Raw genomic sequence first — 13882 nt, forward strand, 5'->3', positions numbered from 1 at the left:
GCGAAACTTCATAAGGCTGCGGAGATCGGCCAAGGGATTTGAGATGTGGCTGACTGACCGATCATTGCCTCCAGGCCACAGGGAAACTCTGCAAGGCTGAGCACCAGTGCTGGGATAGGTCAGCTTGACAGCTAGGTATTCTTGATTCAGGCCCAACACAGAGCTGACCTCATTTCCTGATGGCTTCTTGGGCTTCATGTGTCCATGTATAAAAGGCACCAGCTCCCTGTTCTTGCTATGTCTGCCACAATGAACAAGTAGTGAAGCATCTCCACTATGCTCACATTGTTATCCCTTGTTGCCGTGGCCTCGGCCGCTGCTTGTACACCAACCTACAATACACGTCCCACCGCAATCATCGACTCTGGTGCCATTGTTGGGACTACCACTCAGGTCGCCGCTCCCTCCGCCACTGTCACGGTAAACAAATACCTCGGCATCCCTTTCGCAGAGAAACCAGAGCGGTTCCGTCTCCCTGAGCCCGTCTCGCCCTGGTCCGACTTCTTTGACGCGTCACAGTATGGACCAGCATGTTATCAGCAGATAAGTGAAGAGACAGCTATATTCTACGATGGAGTTGGTCTTGGGGTCGTTCCGAATGGCGAGAGCGAAGATTGCCTTAACCTCAATGTCTTCACCCCTGCTACCGCCTCTGCGGGCTCGAAGGCCGTGATTGTGTGGATCTATGGGGGAAGCTGGCAGAATGGAGCTAACTCTCTGCCTTTGTATGATGGATCGAATCTTGTTGCCAATGAGGACGTTATTCTTGTTAGTATCAACTACCGGACCAATGTCTTTGGCTTCCCTGCCGATGAGGGTATTCCCGTTATCGAGAGGAATCTTGCGTACCTTAGCCTGATGTGACTCTTCTTATGGGTTTACTAACAGATGCAGACTGCACGACGCCCGCCTTGCCTTAGACTGGATCGTCCGCAACATCGCTGGCCTCGGTGGCGACCCCTCGAAGATAACCATTGTCGGCGAAAGCGGTGGTTCATCAACCGTCGACACCTTTCTTACTGCACCCCCAGACCCTCTCCCCTTCCACGCAGCAATCATGTCGTCCAGTCAGATCTCTGTTCAAGCTACGCCCCAGACACCGGATGCCTACATCGCAGCCTGGAAAAACCTCACCGAACTCGCTGGGTGTCCTCCCGACTCATCCCTCTCTTGTCTATCAGAGTACCCAGCACAAGACCTCGTCGACCTCGTCACAGCCAATGATCTCGGCTTCAACGGATTTCCCGATGGGGGCGTAACCTGGTCCGACACACCCCGTTCGGATAGACTTAGCGGCAAGTCTGCACGCGTCCCAACCCTGATTGGAACAACTTATGACGAAGCGTCCCCCTTCGTGGTTGGAATCAACGATACCCGCGCTGCACTTGAGTCGCTAGGTGTGGGAGATTACGCAGACCTTATCATCTCCGCATACCCTCTCGGTACACCAGGCATTCTGACCGACAACGCTCGCATCAACCGCATCGGAACAGAATTTGCCATGCAGTGCAACACCCAGGTACACGCCAATGACTCGAAAACAGCAGGTCTCCCCTCGTGGCGTTTCTTGTATAACGCCTCTTTCCCGAATACCGAGTTCTTCCCCGGCGCAGGCGCGTATCATGCCTCGGATATTTCCTCTCTCTTTGGTACATATAGAAAAGAAGGGGCGACGCAGTTCCAGCATGACCTTAGTCGCACTGTGCAAAAGGCGTATGCGGACTTTGCGAAGAACCCGACTGCTGGGCCGGGCTGGGACCAAGTTCCCACGATTGGTGTATTTGGGAGTGGTGTTCGGCCGGGGGTAAATGAGGTTGGAAAGAAGACACTCTCTACTGTGCCGAGTGCATTGCTTGATGTTCGGTGCCCGCTGTATTATGACCTTTATACTGCGAGATAGCTCGCGGGTACAGTTGAGTAGGGCACGTGTTTAACTCCGTTTGAGCCATAGACTGTACTATAACATGCATATACAACTTTCGCATCAGACTTCAATATAATAGCACCTGAGCTTGGATTACTAACCAAAGCGAGAATCAATTTGTGGCGCAGTAACCATCATGCGGCCCTGGTCCCTGGTTGGGCTGTTGGCCAAGTTCCTCTTCCTATGATCCTTCCATCGCGGGCAATGTAGCATCCCTCGAGTCATGAAAGTAAGATCCTAAGACTCCGGACCCTCATTCAGCCAATGAATTGGCAACTCCGCCCCGAGATCTTTGACCATCGTCCGGAAGACCAGATAGGATGATACCTTAACCCAGAGCAGATAGCTTGACAGCGCAATCACATATCGAAGCCAAGGACAGTCTAAAAAGGCGAGATCTAGATTTGGAAACCAGCCCGATGAAAGGAACAGCTTTGAGTGCTTGGGCCTTGACGCTGCAGGGCTAAATACTACCCAAACAGGCGGGCACCGGCAAAGTTGGCGCTCAGCCCCATGCCCCTAACAAGACTGGGGAATAGATAAGCTCTAATATGCGCCACTTGGCATCAGAACTAGATCATTTTCTTCAATTCTGGTACTTCTCTAAAGCCCACAAAGATTTCGTCTGTGATCGTTCGCTGAAAATGCAATTTCCCACTAACAGGGCGTTTGCACTAAGCGCAGTCATTGCAGCGTCCCTTCCTCTCTGTATGTTCCTGCCTGTCATTCACCTAACTTTCCACCGCCTCCTTCACGGCTTCCTTGGAGCTTCTTCTAACACGATGACTCCAGTTTTCCTCGCTCAAATCTGCAACAATGACTACCTCGTAAACAACACCCAAGCACTCACCGACATCTCACGCGATTGCACAACGATCAACGGCTCGGTCTACATCAATCCTAATTTCTCCGGGCCCTTTGTCCTCCTCCGCGTAAAAAATATCACAGACTTCCTCGGTGTTGCGCGTTTCATAGGCTGGGACGATCCGCATATCGAGACACTGGAGTTACCAGACCTTGAATATATCAACACCCTTGTATTTGGGAATCTGACTGCGCCGAAAATATACGCGCCAAAACTTGAAACGGCCTATAGTCTCTGGGTGAACCAAGATGGAATTGGGACGGAGGCTTTGTTTCTGGAGTTGAGGACGGCGACGGAGGTGGATGTGAGGGGGAATCAGTCTAGGTATGCGTGCCCTTTTCCCAGTGCGTATTTATGGAGTGCAGTCTTGTGTACAATTACAAGTACTTACCTTGTTTCTATATGCTAACGTGAGATATCCATACCAGGATTGACCTCCACTCTCTGCAGACTGTGGAAGCCGGCCTCTTTGTATCTAGGTTAACGACGCGATATGATGAGCTCGGGTTAGAGGAGTCTGTCGAAACAACGACGTCGCTGAGCCTCACGCCCTCTTCGTTAAGGTCTGCGGGGGAACTTTCATTAGAGGGACGAATACCGAGGTTTGTCTCCTTACGTTCAGGCTCGCCTGAATTGAATGTGTACGAGTGCACTGAACTGTTTGGCATCGAAGCTAACTAGGTTCTCCCTTATAGCATCGCACTGCCAGAATTTGAGACTGCGGGGGATATAGGGGATATACATATCGATGTGCATGATGTCCCTGCGGCAATTAGTATGCCGAGCCTTGACCGTCTTGATGGGTCGGGGGCAGTGTATATGTCTGGGAGTATTGCGAGGTAAACAGCCAACCAGCCCCTGCGAGTCGTTGAGTTCTGGATACCCATAAAGACCAGCATCGATCTACCCTCTCTCAAACGCTTGAACTTCTCACTTCACGTCGATACGACACACCCGCTGAACATTAGTTTTCCGATGGAAACTGCAAGCGAGGACATTTCTATCATTGGGTCGATTGAGAGGTAAGCTCCATGCATAAATCCCCTACCATTACCAGTACATTGCTCCAGAGACCAGCTTAATAAACGTGAAATCCAAACAGCGTCTCCCTCCCAAACCTCACTTCCTTTTCCAGACTCTCGATCGACTCAACTCTCGCCCTGGACTGCGGAGAATTAGAGGAGGATTTCAAGGACCTAACAGATTAGAAGAACGGCAATGCCCCAGCGTACGTTTTCTGTAATTCGCCGTTTCGGGAGGACTCCGGTTTATCAACGCGCGACAAGGTCGCTATTGGTGTTGTTGTTGGTGTCGTTGGTCTCGGGGTAATTGCCGGTGCAGTATTCTGGTGGCGGATGGAAGAAAAGACGGCGACGCAACATAAGGTTATCCAGGATGAGATTGATTTGCCAGCTTATTCTCCTGCTGATCCAAACGCCGCTCATGGAGAGGGTACGGGTACGGCAGGGGCGACGGATAATGCTGATGTGCCTCCTGCGTACGCTGCTCGATGATAGGCGTGTCTCCTTCTACTTTGTTCTAGCCATATATAATGAGTTGCGGGTTGAAAACATCTATATCTAAATAAAAGCCAATGCGATGCTTCTGTGTACATTGTGGGTGAGTGCGGTGAATGTGGAACGCCCAGTAGATATAAATGTTTTGGCACACGGATAGGTAAGCTGTCATAGTCACGCAACAGACCCTTCACCATTGCCTTTCGTACAGCTCAGAGCTCAAAGCCATACACTACAAGTACCACTGTAATTCATCATTCAATTATGGCCGTCTATAGCCTCGCAGTAAGGACTTCAAGGGACACAAGTATAAGGTCTCGTTATGTGTTATTTGGTTTATGATGGCATGATTTGAGACCCGATCCACCAATCAGGTGCTGTGGTCTAGTGGTATGACGTCACGTTGTGGTTGGAGCTGCTCGCCCAGCTCGACAACTCCGTGCCAGCCTGGGTTCGATTCCCGGCAGCGCCATTCTTTTTTATTTTCTTTTTTTCTTTTGCTTGACATGTCAAGGGCACACAGGGAACGGTTGTTGTTTTGAATAATGAGAATATAATGCCGAGGATAACATATCACAATTTTCAACAATTTTAGCTCTCATGCTGCAATCTCCAACAGCCATATATCACCCAGGCGCTCATTTGACTCTGCAAGACCGCCGTGGACAACTATACTACCAGCCTCAGTAACATCCGCATCGAACCATCCACGTGGCGGCGGAGTGTCTCCTTCAGTTTCTGCTTTCGTCCACGCCTTGGAATCAATGTCAAATACCCATACGTCCGAGAGCATCTTGCCAGCCCCCTGGTGACCCAAGCTACTAGGATCATGCTCGCCGAACATCGTCACCAGGGAGGGTTTGCCATTGACCGTAACAGGGAGAAGGCAGGCAACACTTCGCGGGCTCGGTCCCTTGACCCCATCTGCATCATAGGTGACGGTACTCCATGAGTTGATAGCGAGATTAAAAATATCAAGCGCACCTCCCTGCTCGGTCTTGCCATCGAACCCATTCATACGGTATACCTTGCCGTCGTAGTAAGCGATCGACGTCCCGCCTCGCTCTAAGCCAGGGGCAGCGGGAAGTTCGCTCCACTTGTGAGTGTTGATATCGAACGCCCAGAGGTCCGCTAGTCGTCCTTTCTCAGGGCAACCGGCGTGAACGAAGATCGTGTCTTGCCCATTACTCGTTTGGGCGTGGTAGCTTCGTCCAGCGGGGTAGGGGGCTTGAGAGTCCGTGGGTCTTAGCTGGGACCACTCGCCGTTTGAAGCCGTTGTATCAAAGACCCAGAAAGCACCAGTCTCCTCGATTGGTGCCATCGCTGTTCCGCCTCGGCCGGAGAAGATGTAGATCTTTTTGTTGATGGTTGTTGAGGCGGCGCCGACTCGGGGTTGCGGGGTGTTTGGAAGGTCTTTGACAGTGAACAAATCAGTCGAAGATGCCTCGCCTTGAATGTAGGTATTAGCATTATCTCAAGGTGGCTTGCAAACAGAGTGGCGTCCCACCTTGGTTCATCGGTATACGGTAGACAGCCGAGTCGACCGGTTCGCGGGGTCGCAGTTCGCCGCCATATATGTATGCATTGTTGCCGACAACTGATAGAGTCTGAGAAGATCTTTGGATGGAGGCATCGCTCAGCAGCGTCTTCCAAATTGCACGAACCATGGTGGAAGGATGAGATGCGATCTGATAAGGAAGGAACGATGGGTCGAAAGAAGGAGAAGGAGCGGATTCTGGTGTCCTTATAGTCCCACATTTTGAGAGAGATTTACCTCAGCTTGTGGCATGATGCAATTTCAACAATCCCCGGGCGTATTTTTTTCACCTGGATGGTCCAAGGGCGCTGATCGCTGTATAGATCGTAGCCACCAAGGTCCTCATACCAACGGCGTATAATTTGACCCAATCGGGTTAGACTCGTACCTGGAAACGTGGAGTCGTGGATTATTCAAGTTCAACCGCAACATACTCCATACGACAATATCTGACATTTGAGCCAATTATGCCAGCAGAGACAGCGGACGGGGCAGCAACAAAACCACGGAAGATTGGGAGAGCTCACTCGGGCTGCAAGTCCTGCCGGAAGAGAGGCAAGAAGGTCGGTTGCCCCACCGCGATGCACGGTCACGTACTGACATTCCCAGTGTGACGAGACGAAGCCAAAATGTCGAGCATGCGCCAGATTGGGGCTAGAATGCGGATATGGTGTTGAGCATTCTTTTCGAAATGTTAATCAACAGCTGTTCCAACGCCGTCCGACTATACCTTTAAGTACGGCTCTTGACTCGGCATCCAACATTGAGAGTCGATATCTGGATCACTTCACTAGACATGTTCGACATCTCATCCCGGAATATCTGACAGAGAACTTGCCAAGTTCACCCCAATGCCATGTTTTGAGGTCGGCAATGTTGTGCATTTCCGCGTCGAACTTGTCGATGCTCAACGCCTCGGTACAGCGTCGCGCATTACCACGTGACCCCACGCGCTCTGTATACAGCCCACTCGTAAATCAGAGCCATCAAGCTCAAGCTCGGAAGTTTCACGATCAAGCACTTGCGAAGTCGAATAGTAGCTTGTCAGAAAAGCTTCAAGTTGAGGATAACGCCCCGGCCATCCTTACTGCCTATACAATCCTGGCATATTACCACCACGCCAGCACAAACCACCGCCAATTCCGCCTCGCAGTATGGGAAACCGTCCGGTTCGTCTCTCGACATCGAGAAGTCCTCACTGGGACAAAAGAGGGCAACCACGTTTTGCAGATGTGGTACCGACTCTGCGTCTCACACCGGCTGGGTAAACCACCAGCCCTACTCCTCGAAGGCGAAGGCAACAGCCACTTCGGACCGAATCGGTACCCGGATTGCTTCGAGCAGCTTTATCTCAACTGCATCCTGGGTATGAGCACAGATGACCTGATATATGATATTTTGATCAAGACGATGGAGATTCGAAGCAGGCTTGTGGTATTTGAGTGTGTTGGTGGGAGGTATGGAAGACTGCAGACGGACCGAGCGATCGGCGATGTTGCGCATAATGTCCTGAACCACCTTCTTGGAAAGGATAAGTCAGAACATGAAACCGAAGAGGCGCAGCAGGGATTTGTCCGAGGAGCTCATTTACGGGGCTTGCTGGATGTGCAACACGGCAGGTTGGCTGTTTGGAAGTCCAGGCTTCGGAACGATCAGCAGCCAGACGCCAACACGAGCTTTCCAAGTCATCGCGACGCGATGAATGCATTATATGCATTTATCTGCGAAATGATGTTCGATGAGTCCACGAATGTGAAACACGTTGGCACCCTCATTGAGAGTGCAGTCTGTATCATCAACAATCTGGACCTCACCACCTCCGCCACAGCAGACATATACACATTCAGTCTCACCGAAATCCTCCTGCAACTTGTCCAAGTTCATAAGTCCGAATTTCTCTTTACCTACATACTTGACAATCTCTGGCCGAAGCTTGAGTCCAAAGCACGAGGGTACGAACACTCCCATTACCCGACGCACCTTGTCAAACGGATGATCGCTCTTACTGCGCGCTATTGGGGCCGCGGTCGAGATGTGAGGTTTACGTTACCAGCTGTACCTGAGGATATTGCGAAGGTTAAGTTGTTGGATATTTACCATCCAGTCGATGTTGTCGTTTGTGGATGTGATACCAAGAGAGCGTATTTTGTTGAGAGGGTGCCCCTTCCATAACCAATTACCCAAATTCAGGCAGGCCTATTTCCTTGCTCCGAAGCATAAGATATGTACAGTCATTGACCACCAACCTATCTCCCATTGCCTAAAACGCCTTAAACTCAACCAACCGTACACTAACCCCCTCCTTCGGCACAAACAGCAACCTCACGCCAGACGTAGTAACACCCTCCCAATTCACATCCGTGATCCCATTGCCAACAGCCTCCCCATACTCCCCGCCATCCACAAGGCTAACATCCTCCCACTCCCCAGCATCATTATACTGCACCCGATACCCGTCAGGAACATCAACATTACTCCCATAAGAATCCGACACAGCAAACGCAATCTCAGCCCTTGATACCTGAACACTCGACCCGAAATCAATGGCGTACCAGATCTCCTCTCCATTGCCAGAGGGGGTATCCCACCAGTTCTGGATCTCGGGGTAGAACCATACCCGGCCGTCGATTACGTTGTGGATGTCACTTTCTGAAGCGTTTGATACACTCACGCTCCCGACGGGGTATGCGGTGTCGAGTCCTAACTGTATTGATTTTGCGATGGGGCGGTTGATAGCTGGTGGAGTAACGCGGTCAAGATCGATTGTGACTCGTTCCAGAGACTCAGACGTTGAAACGATCTCGCCGTCGACTTCAATTTGAAGCCCCTGAGATCCATACTGGTCCCCCGTGGCATCCCATTGCACAGAGACGTTATGTCCATGGTACAGAACATTCTCGAGGCGGAAGTATGTTGCGTCTGCGAGGGGGTTGACTTCGAGCTTATCCTCACTGCTTGGTCTTATCCCCACGAAGCCAGATATGACTTGGTCGATGAAACCCGAGTGGAAGTAATGCGGGGACCGGGCGAGGCCGACGATAGGATACCCTGTATCCGCATAATAGTCCTCTTCTAGGTTAAGGATGCCTTCGTAGTTCGGGTTATAGTGTAACTCGGCGTATTGTGTAAGCAGAGTATTATAGTCTGCCTTTGAGACAATACCCGCACCCGCACTTGTAGGGTAATGATCTAGCAGATTAGCCAGCGCTGTAAGGGCTTGCGTAGTCTGGTACGGCCACGCGGGGCCGTTCCACTGGCACTCTGGCTGCTCGCCTTCGTAGCGGTACTGCACCATGTAATATTCGTAGCTTGGCTCGTTGGTGCGCAGGCCATGCTCACCAGCTAGCTTCTCACTGTCGAGTAAGTGTTTCCAGCTTTGCGCGTACTCTTCAGTATCATCGGGTAGATCGTGCGTCCAGGGGACATAGCCGACTAATTCCCGGCCGCGGATGGGGTCCCAGTAGCTGACATTTTCGTTGTCGACGTAGAATCTATCGATGAAGTGCTCGAGGGTTGTATTCCAGAGATTTTCCTGAACAAGACCCTTAATCGTCTCCGCTTTATCAGCGTACTCAGTCGCCGTAACCTCATCACCACTCAAAGCAGCTAGATTCGAAATCGCCTTTGCATTCGCAAACTGGTACGTGTTGATACTCGGTCTGAAGGCCAACCCCCCCAGAAACCCATCATACCCACCGCTCGCATCAATAGAAGCAATCGTATACTCGGTCGCATCAGTAAGCGGCTGAATATAATACATCCCCTTGCTGGGATCAAAACCACCAATATCCAGCGTTGCGTTCCAAACCTCATAAACGCCCTTCATGCTCTCGAGACGTGACACCGCGTCATCCAACACCCCATCAACAAGATACCCCTGCCAGACCCCATCGGCGAGAACCTCGCTGAACTGCGTGTGGACCGTGATATCACTAAATAGCACATCCGCGTAATCCTCCTTGAAGCGCCGATCACGAGACCATCTTCCCTCGCGCAGGTGGTAATTTGCTGCGTTGATGAGGATCGCCCAGGGGCTTGTTTGCCACGAGACGTCGTTGATGAATTCTGTGCTTAGGTAGCCTAGCGAGCCCAGGTCGCGCTGGTGAGAGCGGAAGAGGGACCACCGGTAGTAGTAGACTTCCTGCAGGGCGGCGTTGCTGGTTTCGAAGAGGGGAATGCGGTCGGTGTACCAGGGCGCATCGTTGCCGAAGTATTGGGTTGTTATCGCAGTGGCATTTAGGGCTGCGGCTGTGCCTGTGCCTGCTAACAACAAGGAGAGAGTGGCGGACTTCATGGTTGCTAGAATCTCTCCGGCAAGTGAAGGATGTGGCCCGAATTGGGTACAGTGATGCTAGGTCCAACTATATGTAAGGGCAGCCGGATCTCCGCACCTGCACCCCCGCGCGATCGCCCATATTAACCGTGCAGTGGATTCTTCAGGAGAGAACGGACCGATTGGTGTTTAATCTCCTGATCGTCCTTGGGTCGGGCTTGGTAGATGCATCTACACCCCACTCGGAGTTTTCTCGTTTTGAGATCGTGTGGAGACTGGAGTGATTTAACCGGGGAACCACATCTCAGCCTGATCGTCCTTTGTAGCCGGACATGGACGACTACTAATTCATACGCAGATATGTGCCTTGAGTAGTTATTTGCAGATCTCGTCTCTGCGAACGCACTGGAGCAGATGCAACACCACCCTGGCCAGGTCTCCGCCGAGAGAGCAATCAGGCATACACTCGCACGACGCCAGGAAACCTGTTCGTCATGTTTAATATCCGGACCTCGTCGCGGGGCTTCTTTTATCATTCATTGACAGTCCTGCGTTAGCGCTGGGTCCGTGGCCCAGCCCGGGCATTGCACGACCGCAAATAGATCGCATGCATCAACCTGACGCCCTATCGTGCTACGGTGGGCTAGCAAAGTTTGCTGGAAGAACGTAGGGTATGTGCATGAGGGACTACGCCCGGACCATTTAACGACCGATTTGTTGGACCGTCATAGCTTTTGCGTGACGCAAACTATGTACCATCTATGCAGAGACCCGGGGGGTTGCTTCTGTGCGCATGGGTCAGCTTTAAATGTCCGTGGTACTAGAGGGAAAAGGCAAAGCCAGCGACTAGCAATTGGTTGAGTTTCAGTAGCTATTTGATATGCATTTCCAAGAGCTGAGAGGTAAAGGGACTTGTCTTCTGGATAGTTCAACTTCGTCGCATTGGATATTGCTGGTTGGGACCGGCATCATCAGTCGGCTGCGTTGAAGCTAACCAGTAATTAAAAAAGGCAGCAAAGAAAAAGACGTGACAATCGAAAGAATCACCAGCAGCTAACATTGAACCTGGAAGTAAAAAAAAGAAATCGGGCCCGAGCCGCGGATCGAACGCGGGACCTCTCGCATATATGGCTAAGGGTTTTCCCTAAGCGAGAATCATACCACTAGACCACCCGGGCGATTATTATTTTGGTACTTGAGCTTTTGTTTTAAGTAAGACATTGAAAACAGACCCTACTTGACGAGGCAGCCACCACCGGTTGAGGAGAAACAAGGGGAATTTACGGCAAGTTGAAGAGAGATTTGACGGCGAGTGGGTTTCTGCATGTTTAATGACTACTTACACACTATTAATACAATTAAGCTGTTAATCATTCTTTTCAATCGCTCCCCAGTATCGAACCTCTGGAATATCCTCGCAACCCTACTATTTATATATTATGCCAGCTCTCCCAATCGGCGAAAGGTTACCACCGTTCTTTGGAACCTGCCACAGATGCCAAAGCAAAAACGCCCCCGGATGTTCCCTGTGCTTTGCAGCGCCCGAATTTAACCCCGGTGACGTCGAAGATTTCTACTACTGCAGTAAAAAATGCCGGCATGATGATCGGCCGTTCGAGTTTCATAGATGCAAGCGGTGGCATGAGCGCCGTACAGCATTCCGCGCAGCGAAACTCATCAGGATCGCCTTCCTCGCGTACAGACGCAGACACTATGATATTGACCTTGAGAGGATCGAGTTCAAGGATAACACCGTTTATATGTATCAGAAGGAGGGAACTGGGGTTGGGGAGAGAGAGCCGGGGCCTTTTCCGGCAGATGTTACGAGTAATGATAGCCTTAGAGAAGTGGCGCTGTGTAAGTATACGGCAGGTCGGGCTATCTCCTTGTTGGGTCCTATGACCCGCTCGCTACTCAAAAGTATGTTCCCTGGCCAATCCACATTATTCGGTACTAAGAGTGCGATAGAGGTTACCAAGAAAATCGAAGTTATCGAAATTGAAGTCAGCAACCCAGAAATCACGGTCGTTGTCGTTCCCGACGAAACGCCTACCGAAGAACATCCACACGATATCATCAAAATTACTCTTCGGTCCGGAGAAGAATGGGTTCTCGACCCGAATGGCCTACTGTATGGGTTTAAAGAAGTCTGCATGCCCTACGGAAAGTACATGGCCTCGAGGTGTCGTCAAATCGTGAAGGGGCCCACTCCTTACACTGCACAATCTACCGATGATCTGGATTCCTTCTTGATACGCCCTTTTTCGGTAGATGACCGAAAGCGTGCAGAGCTCTATCGGGAACGCGAAGTCCGCTTGCATTTCAATGCGATGGTCTTGGAAGGCGTGAAGATGCATTTGATGAGCGGTTTGCCTAATGAGTTTCGGGCGAACTGTGTTGGTTTCAACGACTTTGTATTGAGGTATATGGACCAGATGAGGCAGGAAAGCTTGGAGTAGGAATAGTAGTGTAGTTTAATTAGGTAGCAATAGTAAAATAATAGACATGAAGGGAAGTTACAGGGTGTAGACCAATTTCCCACCACTAACCCTGTTCGCCCTCAACTCATCCAATCCCTTCAGTACACCCTCCAGTCCCTCGCTCTCTTTGTTCAAGATCACCCTCGGTGCCTTCAATTTCCCCTCCGCAAGTAACTCCCTAGTCAATTCCCAGAACCCCTTCGCAAACTCATACTCCTCAGGCATAGCCTCAACCACCATCCCAAACTTCTCATACCGCTCCCCGAAGATCGAGTACATGATAGTCAGATACGGCCCATCCACATTCGGATTCACCTTCGCAACCTCATTCTTGTCAACAGCCATGATAGCCGCGTACTTCCCGCCCTCACTGCTCAGTGCATTGCCGATAATCTCCGCTCCGAACCCGGTACAGTCCCATGCCAATTTCAGGGCGTTGTTAGTGTACGCCCGGATTTCAGCCCCGATATTGGGAGTCTTATAGTCGAAGACTTCTTCGGCACCGAGAGACTTCAAGTACGAGAAGTTGTGTGGGGATGAGGTAGCGAGGACTTTGTAGCCTGATAGTCGTGCGTACTGGATCCCGTAGATACCTGTTGCTGTTGAACCGCCGTGGATGAGGACGTACTTTTCCTCTCCGGAGGCGTTTGCGGCTTCGGGGGTGTTGGGGAGTGGAAGGCCGAGGGTGCGGTAGAGGCCTTGGCCCTGCATCAACATATTAGCATTAGCACCGCACACTGGGGGAGGATAATATGATAGGGACAACTAGAAACATACAACAGTCGCAACAGAAATCCCCAACGTAGCCGCCCCCTCATCCTTAACATTCTCCGGCGTAACGATCTGCAAATCCCCCTTCGCAACAATCAAACCCCCAAAAGCACCGCTCTCAAGGTTCACCCTATCACCACCATGAACAACACCCGTAACCCTATCGCCCACCTTGAATGGCTTGGTGACAGCTGAGCCAACGGCTACAACGGTCCCGGCGTAGTCACAGCCCATTCGTGAGCCGGGGAGTGTATTTGCGCCGTCGATGTGTTTCCAGTCTGTGGGGTTTAGACCGACAGCGTGAGGCTTTATGAGAAGTTGGTGTGGGTGGAGGGTTGGTGTGGCCACTTTCTGGATCTCAGAGAGGCCTTTGGAGATGTAGACTAGGGCATGGGTCGAGGTGGGGATGGTGGATGCCATGGTGGTTTTGTTGGTTGGATTGGAAACTGATGGTGAGGAAGGAAGTTGAGAATGCCGATGAGGAGGTAGATACATGTTTCTGCTGGACAGTCTGG

General features: G+C 51.2%; 7 protein-coding genes and 2 non-coding genes across 9 annotated transcripts; 5 read left to right on the plus strand and 4 right to left on the minus strand.

Annotated features, from left to right (window-relative positions):
• Positions 1-128: 128 nt before the first annotated feature.
• Positions 129-2006, plus strand: BDV14DRAFT_170462 (Alpha/Beta hydrolase protein). Its single transcript, XM_073768208.1, has 2 exons — positions 129-845; positions 895-2006. The coding sequence occupies exons 1-2, from the start codon at positions 277-279 to the stop codon at positions 1898-1900; spliced, it is 1575 nt and encodes a 524-aa protein (XP_073629980.1). The 5' UTR covers positions 129-276; the 3' UTR covers positions 1901-2006.
• Positions 2007-2706: 700 nt separating this feature from the next.
• BDV14DRAFT_198480 (uncharacterized protein) lies at positions 2707-4303 on the plus strand (the record flags this gene model as incomplete). Its single annotated transcript, XM_073772972.1, has 4 exons — positions 2707-3113; positions 3218-3430; positions 3485-3602; positions 3998-4303. The coding sequence occupies 4 exons, from the start codon at positions 2707-2709 to the stop codon at positions 4301-4303; spliced, it is 1044 nt and encodes a 347-aa protein (XP_073629981.1).
• Positions 4304-4679: 376 nt separating this feature from the next.
• BDV14DRAFT_t54 lies at positions 4680-4778 on the plus strand. Its single transcript has one exon. It is a non-coding gene; the product is annotated as a tRNA-His (tRNA).
• Positions 4779-4864: 86 nt separating this feature from the next.
• On the minus strand, positions 4865-5995 carry BDV14DRAFT_34025 (Kelch repeat protein). The gene is made up of 2 exons (XM_073776583.1): positions 5814-5995; positions 4865-5755 (listed from the first exon to the last, which is right to left on the minus strand). Exons 1-2 carry the CDS (start codon positions 5971-5973, stop codon positions 4905-4907), a joined length of 1011 nt encoding a protein of 336 aa, XP_073629982.1. The 5' UTR covers positions 5974-5995; the 3' UTR covers positions 4865-4904.
• A 295-nt stretch (positions 5996-6290) lies between these two features.
• Positions 6291-8015, plus strand: BDV14DRAFT_207778 (Zn(II)2Cys6 transcription factor domain-containing protein; the record flags this gene model as incomplete). The annotated part of the gene is made up of 2 exons (XM_073775228.1): positions 6291-6406; positions 6453-8015. The coding sequence occupies exons 1-2, from the start codon at positions 6311-6313 to the stop codon at positions 8013-8015; spliced, it is 1659 nt and encodes a 552-aa protein (XP_073629983.1). The 5' UTR covers positions 6291-6310.
• Positions 8016-8022: 7 nt separating this feature from the next.
• BDV14DRAFT_207782 (Six-hairpin glycosidase-like protein) lies at positions 8023-10532 on the minus strand. The gene has a single exon (XM_073775229.1). The coding sequence runs from the start codon at positions 10135-10137 to the stop codon at positions 8104-8106; it is 2034 nt and encodes a 677-aa protein (XP_073629984.1). The 5' UTR covers positions 10138-10532; the 3' UTR covers positions 8023-8103.
• A 672-nt stretch (positions 10533-11204) lies between these two features.
• On the minus strand, positions 11205-11294 carry BDV14DRAFT_t55. The gene has a single exon. It is a non-coding gene; the product is annotated as a tRNA-Pro (tRNA).
• A 261-nt stretch (positions 11295-11555) lies between these two features.
• Positions 11556-12575, plus strand: BDV14DRAFT_198484 (uncharacterized protein; the record flags this gene model as incomplete). The annotated part of the gene is made up of 2 exons (XM_073772973.1): positions 11556-12036; positions 12085-12575. The coding sequence occupies 2 exons, from the start codon at positions 11556-11558 to the stop codon at positions 12573-12575; spliced, it is 972 nt and encodes a 323-aa protein (XP_073629985.1).
• BDV14DRAFT_170471 (zinc-binding alcohol dehydrogenase family protein) lies at positions 12449-13846 on the minus strand. The gene is made up of 2 exons (XM_073768209.1): positions 13374-13846; positions 12449-13301 (listed from the first exon to the last, which is right to left on the minus strand). The coding sequence occupies exons 1-2, from the start codon at positions 13785-13787 to the stop codon at positions 12633-12635; spliced, it is 1083 nt and encodes a 360-aa protein (XP_073629986.1). The 5' UTR covers positions 13788-13846; the 3' UTR covers positions 12449-12632.
• Between the last annotated feature and the right edge of the window lie 36 nt (positions 13847-13882).

Source organism: Aspergillus stella-maris, assembly GCF_047715825.1.
Source record: "Aspergillus stella-maris strain CBS 113639 unplaced genomic scaffold BDV14scaffold_16, whole genome shotgun sequence".
Lineage (NCBI taxonomy): Eukaryota > Fungi > Ascomycota > Eurotiomycetes > Eurotiales > Aspergillaceae > Aspergillus > Aspergillus stella-maris.

Bases quoted from the DNA above. Each gene is read 5' to 3' on its own strand.
- BDV14DRAFT_170471 (XM_073768209.1), bottom strand. From the start codon at position 13,787: ATGGCATCCACCATCCCCACCTCGACCCATGCCCTAGTCTACATCTCC. The intron at 13,302-13,373 runs GTATGTTTCTAG...ATGTTGATGCAG, and splicing joins GGATTTCTGTTGCGACTGTT to GGCCAAGGCCTCTACCGCAC.
- BDV14DRAFT_170462 (XM_073768208.1), top strand. From the start codon at position 277: ATGCTCACATTGTTATCCCTTGTTGCCGTGGCCTCGGCCGCTGCTTGT. The intron at 846-894 runs GTACCTTAGCCT...TAACAGATGCAG, and splicing joins GTTATCGAGAGGAATCTTGC to ACTGCACGACGCCCGCCTTG.
- BDV14DRAFT_34025 (XM_073776583.1), bottom strand. From the start codon at position 5,973: ATGGTTCGTGCAATTTGGAAGACGCTGCTGAGCGATGCCTCCATCCAA. The intron at 5,756-5,813 runs GTGGGACGCCAC...CCTACATTCAAG, and splicing joins CCGTATACCGATGAACCAAG to GCGAGGCATCTTCGACTGAT.
- BDV14DRAFT_207782 (XM_073775229.1), bottom strand. From the start codon at position 10,137: ATGAAGTCCGCCACTCTCTCCTTGTTGTTAGCAGGCACAGGCACAGCC.